The sequence below is a fragment of the Trachurus japonicus genome, chromosome 6 (genome assembly GCF_045865225.1).
Source record: "Trachurus japonicus isolate A0001 chromosome 6, Traja_1.0".
Lineage (NCBI taxonomy): Eukaryota > Metazoa > Chordata > Actinopteri > Carangiformes > Carangidae > Trachurus > Trachurus japonicus.
Genome location: NC_140912.1, coordinates 22,208,722 through 22,219,289, shown reverse-complemented (window position 1 = coordinate 22,219,289; position 10,568 = coordinate 22,208,722). Strand labels below are relative to the sequence as shown.

General features: G+C 38.4%; 1 protein-coding gene across 1 annotated transcript; it reads right to left on the bottom strand.

The window, feature by feature from the left end:
* Positions 1–778: 778 nt before the first annotated feature.
* Positions 779–8,892, bottom strand: LOC146986162 (nuclear receptor coactivator 5). Its single transcript, XM_085779857.1, has 9 exons — positions 8,674–8,892; positions 8,400–8,483; positions 7,550–7,623; positions 7,341–7,470; positions 4,291–4,490; positions 2,378–2,656; positions 2,072–2,239; positions 1,637–1,879; positions 779–1,455 (listed from the first exon to the last, which is right to left on the bottom strand). The coding sequence occupies exons 1-9, from the start codon at positions 8,733–8,735 to the stop codon at positions 1,418–1,420; spliced, it is 1,278 nt and encodes a 425-aa protein (XP_085635983.1). The 5' UTR covers positions 8,736–8,892; the 3' UTR covers positions 779–1,417.
* Between the last annotated feature and the right edge of the window lie 1,676 nt (positions 8,893–10,568).

Sequence of the window (10,568 nt, the reverse complement as noted above, 5' to 3'; positions counted from 1 at the left end):
AGGATTAGATAAGTTTATACTTCTTCCTACTCCTTTTCGCTCATGTAAACTGCGTTGCTTATGAGATGTTGTGTATACATTTTTTTTCTGTTCACTTATTATATTATTATTTTATCTTATTTATTTTATTTTTTTTACACTGTCGTTTACATGATCGAAATAAAGATATCAATCAAGACTCTCTACACTCCTCCCGTTAGCAATGCCAGCCCATAGCCCTGCCTAGAGATTTACAACATACATTGTTGTGAATGGACCCAAAGAAATGGCCTATTTTCGCGGCCTAAAAGAGGTTTTTTTCTACTGCAATTAAAGTACTTAGGGGCTATTTGTAGATCATACAACCCCACTTTTAAAAAATGCTACTATCCCTTTAAAGCCCCTGTACAGACTTTTCATTTAGTGTTGATTTTGGCGGCCCCTGTGGACAAAAGCGGAGAGATGTGTGGCTGTGTAGATTTGTTTTGGAAACGTCGGAAAGAAGACGGGACTTGCTTTTTTTTTTTTTTTTTTGCAGCGTAATGTATCTATTTGTATCGTTTCGTCAGTGGTCCGACCCAACCATGCCTTCCAGAGGTATAGAATTAGACTACTTAGAAATAGCCTATCTTCACACTGATGGGCTCATTTGCTGTTGTAGGTAACAGAGACACATCAGCAGAAACCAGAGACTTTTGCGTATCCAGTTAAAAGCTCCGTACAGGGGCTTTAATCGATCTAATCCTACTTATGTGAAAAATAAATTTTGATATAAACAAAATACAATTGCAGCCAAGAATACAGCGTATAAAGACAAACTTTAATTGGTTGATGGGATTCTCTCCTCAGGAGATTCCTTAAGAAATCCTCATCATGCACCAGCATCAGAACCATCTTGAAACACTGTGTACAGCAGGTAGGCTACTCGTTATATTCACGATATACATAAAAATACCATTTTCCTTTTTGTTGCTTTTAATATCAAACAGCGGTCCTGTTGTTTTGCGGTTTTATTTTATGAATTCAGATAAACAATGGTTATTTCTTCTCATGTGCAGCTTTGTCACTGTGACCTACACCAAACATACGGAGTCAAACTGGACATACAGAAAATTATTTATTAAGAGATGACTGTGAGTGAGAGGTGCAGAACAGCATAAAGAGAAAAAAATGAACAGAGGAGAATTGGAGAATAGTCTGTGCCATCCTCTCACACAATAATAGCACAATATATAGCATTTACTACAATCATTTCAACTGAAAGTGGCTTACTATAATTTTTTGGGTGTTTTTTGTTTTTTTTTCTAAAAAAAAAAAGAGGAACCTACTCAGGGGGCCAGGAGGAGTCTTCTCTTCTAAAGTTAGGTGTAATTGTACACTGCTGGCACTGCTGGCAGTCTGCATGTGTAACTGTGTGTGTGTGTGTGTCTGTTATTTGTTAATGTCGGGAGCCACTCGGCCGGGGAAGAGGGGGCCCTGATAAAGAGAGAGAAAAGGGAAAAAAAGACAAAAAAATAAAACTTTCATTGTTTATGCCCATTGTACTATTTTAATTCATAGTACCTATTTACAAATGTAGAATAATAATCTTAGAAAATACACAATACACATCTATTAAAAAAAAAAGAGAGAGAATAATTTATTTCGAGACACTCACCTGGAGCAGCAAGAAGTGGAGGGCGGGAACTCTTTAGGGTGGGCGGGGCGCCTCGAATATGAGGGCCCCTGGGGCCTGCGTGGTACGGATGAGGATGGTGCAGTAGGGGCCCACGACCCCCAGAAGGGCCGCTGTAGGGGCTGTGTGGGGGTGGGAGGCCTCGTGATGCTGCGGCTCCTAGTGATGGACCAGGGGGCCGGTGCAAGGACAGCAGCGGAGGAGGTTTGGTTTTGGGATAAGAACCTAAAAATAATGAGAAAAAGGGGACACAATCATTGCAAAGCTGCTTTTTGTACTTCAATATGCAAATAGTACCAAAAGATCCGAAACTGGCCTTTATAACTAAATGGATAACCAAATTTGTTTTGGTTGTTTGGCTGTTTGTGGTTCCAACACTATTATCTGAATTATCTTAAGAAGGTGATCAAGTCCAACCTGGTGAAGGCAGGAGAGGTGCAGGTGGAGGAGGAGAGTGGTCCACCATGGGCCCCCCTCCTGCTGCAGACTGAGGCTGAGGGGGCCCGGGTGGAGTGGGGAGCAATGGAGGTGGTTTTCCCAATCCTGGAGGTAACATATTCCCTCTCTCCCCCTCAGTGTGGGAAACTGGGGGAGAGAGAAAGACAGAAAAATGAAAGAACCACAATAAGCGAGGAAGACATGACCCACAGAGCCAGAACAGGAGAAGATAACAGGTTAACGGGTGTAATAATCAGTAGAACTGCAGTGTAATCAGGGTCTCACGTTGTATGTGCTCCTGCCGGGAACGGACGTACTCCGAGACGGTTTCCAGCTCCTCGGGGTAAAGATGCACCCCGTCTGCCAACAGCGTCAGGAGCTGCCGTGTTTCAGAGGGAACAGTGTGGCGCTCGATCTTCTCTCGATCCAGAAAGTCATCCAGCAGCTGCGACGCCTGTGCTGCTATGTCTGCAGGGTCCCTCAGGGGCCGCTCTTTGACCAGCCCGAGACTGTACTCGGCCGCAACAAAGTCCATGGCCTGGTCTTTGGGCATGTTGCGATGGACTGGGAGGGAAATGGGAGGGTTAATGGTGAGGTGTCAGGGAACTGAAGTGGGACAAAGAGGTGAAATAAGACAAGACAATATCCGTAGATATTCCTGCAAAGTTTGTGGACTCCTTAACACGATGCTCAGGTCAAACTGAGACGCTTCTTGTTTTATATAATGTTGGGATTGGAATTTTGTTCTTTGGTAGGTAGGACTTTTGAATGCATATTGTGGTTTATACTAGGAGGGAGTGGGTGGCGGCATGGTGAGGGGCATGCAAGTTGTGTACAAATTTACATGTATTACATTTCTGGACATTTAAATGAGGATTCAGAAAGGAACAATACTACTTTACATTATCTGTGTATTGAAGTCATCTACAATAAATAATTCCTATATTATATTTGTTTTAGGACAAGTACTGATTGATATTTTGGGTGTGTGGACTAGAAAATAAAATATATTTATCATTTTCATCTTTTGATTTTTGTTGTTGTGAGTTACACAAAAGATATCATAATTACATCACTTTTTACAGTTGTGATGTTCTTTTTTCATATATTCAATATATTTTATTTGTATTATGCAGATTTGTTTGTGCATGGAGTGTGATAAAAACAAATCATCAGTTATTGAGAAATGACTGTGGTTGGGAAGAAAAGCTCAGCATCCTTAACTTGCAGAGGATACTGACCTTATAACTTGCTGTGTCTCAATTCACGTACTTCCAGACACACTACCTTTTTTTAAGTGCAAGTACTGTGTAGCCACATTAGTAGTCTACTTAAAGTTGGTGCAAGGTCACATGTTCATCATTTCTTGTGAGTGCGGTGAGGACTGTGTTTGACTTGGGACATTAGTCTGTCAAGATTAACATACTAGGCCAGTACACACTGTGTACACAGTACATGGGAGTGTCCTGACTAATGTACCCAAATTGAGACACAGCACCTGTTTCAAAATGTGTTACACCGAGTCAACTGAAGGGAAATTACACTTTATTATTACAACCCGAGTTTTTATTTTTGTTGAATAGTAAGTCTTTCTGTAAACAAGAGATGTTTACAACAGGGAAACAGTTTTACTTCCTCTTGCAAGTAGTTTGACTCGTAATTTAAACTGTTAACAACCTAAAATGTTGACCGTTTAACTGCTGATCCTCACAAAGAAAATGGAAAAAATTGTAATATAGCATAGTTTTCCTTGGACATACATACTTTGCAACTTTTAAACTTATATCAGTTTATTTGTATGTAATTGGATATACGTAAGTGGATCGTCTGCAAAGATTCACACACTAATGCACATATTTGAGTGGAAATATGTGAACATGTCAATGATTATTATGTAGATTTGATTGAATAGGATGACTTTTTGAAAACGTATATGCTTTAGACACAGAGACTGTGTCACGACAGTTAAATGCAGGTTTGCAGCTTTGGAACTATATACGTTTGTGGTTTAATAGTATATCCTGTTTTTATATGGAGTTCCACAAAATCTGTGACAGATTTTGTGTTCAGAGATGATGTACAATAAAACATAAAAGTTAAACTACATTAGCCCGTTGAACTGAGCCTAGAAGACGGATAGAGGGTTGTAACTGAGGTGGTCTGGGTATATTGGAGGAATACGAGGGGTACGAACTTACTTTTGAGGGATTCTGAGAATATGATAACAGTGCAGGAGGACAGAGCTATGTTTGTCTGCTCCACGAGAATACATAACGGGGAGCCGTCCGCTCGGACATCCTGCAGGGCCCGGGTGAGGCCTGATTCCAACTGAAGGTAGAGCATTTCCACTGACAGGCCACGCTCCTGCAAGCACTGGCTTAGCGATTTGGGGTAATCCCTTTGAGAGGAAGAGAAACACTTTGTTAACTTGACATTTCTATATTACCTGGCTCAACTGGCACGTGAAGAACCCCAAATCATGTCTTTGAGAAGAACAGAGTTATGTCTTTATTTAAAATGTGTTTTACCAACAAAATGTAACAATGAGTCATCATTTCATTAGTGGTGTGTGTAGAACAAATGTAACTTTAAGTGACACTTACACAAGTTTTTTTTTTTTTACACCCCAGTAGATGTAAATTTAATGTGTCGGTGCTATTTGTTAGCAGCCAATCTAAGAAAGTGTAGTTTAAAGTGACTGGCATTGATTAACCCAGCCACACAAATGACTCCAGTAAGGGGTTTATGTTTTTGTAGAGTGGCTTGTGAATTCTCTATAAATATAATGAAACTGGATCACTGCTGGATTTCAAGGGTGAAACAGTGTTTACTATTCAAAAGAAGTTTTCATAATACAATCTGAAATGTGCATTTAATCTTGTACTACCTTTAATACTTGTTCGTTGTACATTTTGAATTTACAGCAAATTTTTGGATTTACAATCCCTGTAAATACAGCTCATTAACATCGCTGTATATTGTCCCTTAAAAAAGGTATAATGAGAATACTCTGACTCTCATGAATTCAGTCGATTTGTTTTTGTTTGGTGCTTTTTCCACCCCAAAGTTAGGTGGCTCATAAGTTAGCTGCTCCAACTGTGTCACAGTAATGTGCAGACACAGCTGCCACAAGTGGCACAACTTCACAGGTGCCATCTGTGTACGATTATCTTGTGCATGAATTACTTCTTTGATACCACATTGTGTAGTGAGTGTAAATACTTTATGCACTTTGACCACAACTACTTTGTACCTTATTTGCAGCAGTGTTAGCTTTACAGAATAGGCTTTGTGTAATGGGGTGAGGGCAGATTCAGTTATAGCTGTTAATTCACCAGCTATGTGTGGCCTCCACTTCCGAAGCTGAGGCAAAAGCAACACTGAGTGTTTTTTTAAATCATAAGATAAAGACTATTTGACTTGCGTGTGTAGCGTGTTATGTAACAGTAGGAGCTTTTCATGAAATAAACTTGTTTTTGTGAGAATATGTGATTTAAGTAGCATTTGAGATGTGCAGTGAAAATGAATGAATGTTGTGTGATGACATTTCAATGGGGGACTGTATTCTAGGACTTTGAAAAGATTGACACATAGGTGTGAATGTGTGTGTTACTGTTAGAGACATATCAGTTTATACATTACAAGGCCGTTAAGATTACAAAATATGAATGTGCAAAAATTGATGACAAACGCATAGTCATGGACAGTGATTAACAAAATGTGTATCTAGGGTTACACTTTAGAGGAGTTACAAAAGTGCCTCTGTTAACAGCACACCAATATACAGCTCTTTATGTTCAATTCTTTTTGTGTGAGAAAAAAAAGGAAGACAAAAATGTGTCTCTTTAAATATGCATGTTTGATGCAGTACTGAAAATCTATATTAAATAAAGTGGTTGAAATTTGGATCAGCTAATATGACTCCCGACCGAGAAGATCCTTTACGCCCGTCATTTCCCCAGTCTCTCGCCCTGTTTTCCTGTCTCTCTACAGTTTCCTATCAAATAAAGGTAAAAATATCTTTAAAAAAGAAAGAAAGAAGAAAGTTGGATCTTATATTTGCAGAACTTCCAAAATATACAACAAAACATGCTCCTGGGAATAGAAGGTGATAGGAGTTTGGGTGCAACAGGAACAAAATACACACACTGAAAGTAGATTTTGAAATATTGAAGAAGAATGGCCAGGGTAAGGAAAGAAACAGGCACTTTGTTGGTGATCACAAACCAAAATGAATGGGACAGACATAATCATTAAAGACAACATAGAAAGCAAACTTATAAACCCGTTTAAAAAGGACAAACTGTCCCGACATTTCTTTTTCATCATGACTGATGATGATTTACCCTGTAAAATTTGCAAATGTAAAAAGTCGCTGAGTACTGCTATCAAACGTACAAAACCACCATCTAACAAGTCCAAAACTGCTGAGAAACTGATTAATTCATTACATACAATATATTTTTATATTGTATAGATAACTAATGGCTGAGCTTTGCCAGGTTTGCTAGCTCTTTACTGCAGCATAGGTCTCAAAATGAAATAATCGCTACACTATTGTATACATTCCTTATTGCCCATGAAAAGACAAAAATCAGTAATGTGTTAATATGTTATACAATATATATACACAAGACAAACACAAACAAAGCTCTTAACCCAACAATGAAATCAGACTGGCAGTCAGAAGAGTGAATTACTATTTGTGGAATAAATAAATGTATCAAATGCATCACTGTTAAGTGAGACATGATAACTTAAATTCATTGGGAAGAGAGTTTTATGCACAAGGGGTGAGTAAAGTCAGTATGTTCATTTTTAAAAGAGTATTATATGAACTTAGTGCCAGAAATGATCTATAATGTTTATTTTAGTCGTGTAATTGACATTCACAGGAGTTCCTTGAGTTACCAACACAAATGTATCAAATGTTGATGTCCTTAAGCCTAGTCTAAAATATGGACTTCATAAATTCAAGACAACGCTTGCTTCAAGTAGGTCTTGAAGGTTGTATCCATCACAAACACCAGTAAAACCAGAGGATGAGTCACTAAAGCCAAATCTCAATAGAATATCCACAAATGCTTGCACTTAAAAAAAAAAAAAAAAAGAGCTAGTTTTTGGCTGACAATTAAATGAAATCCATTAATCATACCGACTGGCAGCCTGGTGTAAACTATCAAAGCCTGCATGTAAAAATCACCCACATCTCCACATTAAGTGCTTTCAAAATGTATATAGTACTCACAGGCACTCGTTGGTGACAGAGAGGACCACGCAGTCGGCCGGCTTCCGTTCCTCCTGCACCTGTCTGTAAAACTTCTGATACAGGGCTTTACGTCTGTCTGCCGGAGTGGAGCTCTCGGGCTTTGCAATAACTGCAAAGGGAAAAAAAATCATTCAATGTGAAAAAAACTTGTGTGTTTTTTACTTTGTTATATAAAGAAAGCATCTCACCATTTGGCTGATGGCTGTAGGCTTCATACTTTACACTTCCACTGAAGTTTTGCATTTGATCTAGTTCTTCATAACTGAAAGAAAAATGGTGAAACAGGGGCATCTTTAATGCTACATTGAAATGAAATGAAATTAGTCTGCCTATACTTTCACTCAGTCAATCAAAGTGATGACTTGAAAACAGAGTTCCTGAGATTATTACTCCATGTCCAGACAGGTGATAGTTAAAACCATGGACTGTGGTTAAAACCAACAGCAAGGCATGCATCAAAAAGCCTAATTTCAGAAATTAATCATTTTTACTGTTGCACTCTCATGGCATCATGTACACACAATGGTTTCACTATCACAAACATTTCATTGATATATTTTTCCCTTCAAATATTGCAGAACATTTGCAGTGCTACAGCATTCAAATATGAATTGCCTTATTACCAACTACTGCAACGAGCACATATTACAAAGAGACTCCTGCAAAAAAGTACCAAAAGTTTGGAAGCTATGTTATATAGCCTGGTGTTTATTTTATCCAATACTAAGATCGATTAAAAAAATATAATCTGCACTAGTAGAAACAACATAATTGAACATATCACCAACAAATTTTTTTAAACAGAAAATGATGTAGCTCTCTTAGTGTTTTTCTTCTACAGAATCAGTTTGACTAACATTTTACTCACGGTACATTAAAAACAAAGAGTTCAACTAACGTTACTAATTGTTTTTCTTGCCTATGAAATCCAAAGCGTGTTGTAGTGCCCCTCTAGAATAAATATGTCAATATCGTGTCCACTATTTAATCGCTGAAATCATAAATTAATCAATTAGTTGATCAATGAGGCTTTTATACCTATCCAGGACATCCTTCAGCTCCTCGGTCCTCTCCTCTCTGGGGTAAGGCGCTGCTCTCCGGAACAGACGCAGTTGTTGAGCACTGCAAAACACAATTGTAATTTTTTTTAAGAGCCATGTCAAATATTTCCTATAGCAAGGTGGTAGCAAGGTGGGAGGCTGATAAATATCGGTTGATAAAAGCTAAAAACCCGTGCGGTATTTGTTTGTTTTGTTTTTTTCGTCGCGGTGCTACCTAGCATGCTAGCTATGCTAACAGGTCGCCTAGTTACCTTCCGTTGGGGTTGGCCGGCGGCCGGCGGACGGCTGCAGACGGTTTCGCCCAAGCCGACATGTTGTTGTGTGCGCTGCAAAATCGCGTTTGTAAATTTTAAGATCGCAGTGAAAGGGTGAAGATATTATTTTCTCCTGGCGTTAATCCACCAGTTCCTCTACTAACTACACCCTCTCCGCACTGGAGAGGAGGAGGAGGAAGAGGTGGGAACAGAGGAGGAGGAGGAGGAGGGGGAGGGCGCAGGTCTTCTTCGCTACCGCCACCTACAGGACGGCGACGTAAAAGGCCTCGTGAAACGAAAACAGTTTTTTGTTTTTTTTACTGTCAAAGATACTTTTTTATTGCACAAATGGTTATGTACAAACATCAATGGCTTACATTCCCTAAACACTGGTGCTTATGATAATCCAGGGGGGGGGACAACAACAAAATACACAGAAGATTCGAATGTAAGACTATAAAACAAAACAAAGGCTATGGCTTAAATCATACTTATCAATACTAAACAGTTTAATGGCATATTTCTTTTTCATAAGATTGAGGACTTTTATGAAATGAAGAAATTCATTATGAAACATGTAAAACCTAGGAGTTGATTTTAGAAATTTACACTTGTGTGATGAGAATATTTTTGATGAGAAAGTCATCCTCCAAATTATCTGTGACAAGTCCGTATATGACATAGTCCATCATCTTTATGAGAGAAGAGATTCAGCTGGATCGATGTATGAAGCCAGTCATGAATATCAAAGCATGGAACCAGTTTTTACCCAGCTTTAATCCTGTGTCCCCCACATCTCTTTCTTTAATTTCCTTATGATAATTTTTCTTTTTTTTATTATCATTTATATATTTCTGATTGTTCATTGGTATGTTCTGTTTTCTTTTTGTATGACATAGGTGGAGGCATCTACTAAGCTCTTTGAGTTTCCGCCTCTTCCAGCACTGTAAATTATCTAATTGTTCCTTTTACTTGTGTATTTTTAACTGTGCAAGAATACATCTAAATCTAAAAGATATGCCAAATTCATGTGAAATAAGAAATGTAAAGATCAAACCGGAACTTCAGCGATGCTCCCATGCAGTTTCCCCATCCCATATAAATCACATACCACCTTGCTCTAATTACCCTAAAAGGGTCAGTACACCAAAACTATAAGAAGAGAGCTTTAACATTTTTTTCACTGAGGGTTAGGGTTGAGTTATGGTTTATCATCATTATCAGTCCACTGTTTGGGTTAGGGTTAGTAGATTCATATTTCTTTGACCCACCAACTGCAACATTTCTTCTGGAAAATAGATGAGGACTCGGAAGTTTATTCAAAAGCACAATTTGCTGCATGGGTAGCCTATCTATCATCCCCTATATAAGGATGTACAAATAAAACCATTCTCAACCACAGGAAAAACATCCATTCTCTTGGTGAAGCTTGCAGGGTTGTAATGGATTTTTACACCCCTCTTTTGTCATGTAGGGTTTAATACCCACTCATAACGATATACAGCAACTTCAACCTACCTTTTCTGATCACGGCAGCACTGGATTCCTGTGCTCATATAGACCATGGTGCAACATCTCTGTTCTAGAAGAATCCGCAGGATCGTTGCATGATCTGTAATTGTAAATCAAACCAGTTATAGATGTTTTATTCAAAATTATTGCTAAATAATAAAATCTAACTGTATGACATAACATTTAGCAACAGCCTGGCAATTCATATTGTCTTTCATTACCATCCTTGTCTGCTATGGGTCTATTCCAAGTTTGCAGGGATATAACAGGAGCTGTTGAAAATGTTTGATTTTTCTGTGCTAAAGAGATATGTGTGACTATTACTCTTAGATTTTAATTATCTAGGACTGATGAAAAAGCTGAATGAATAGATGGCGTGG

What these genes read in the sequence shown, in the direction of transcription:
- LOC146986162 (XM_085779857.1), bottom strand. Translation starts at nt 8,735, where the DNA reads ATGTCGGCTTGGGCGAAACCGTCTGCAGCCGTCCGCCGGCCGCCGGCC. An exon ending in ACCTCTCCTGCCTTCACCAG is followed by an intron (nt 1,880 to 2,071) that starts GTTGGACTTGAT and finishes CATTATTTTTAG; the next exon opens with GTTCTTATCCCAAAACCAAA. An exon ending in TCCACTTCTTGCTGCTCCAG is followed by an intron (nt 1,456 to 1,636) that starts GTGAGTGTCTCG and finishes TCTCTTTATCAG; the next exon opens with GGCCCCCTCTTCCCCGGCCG.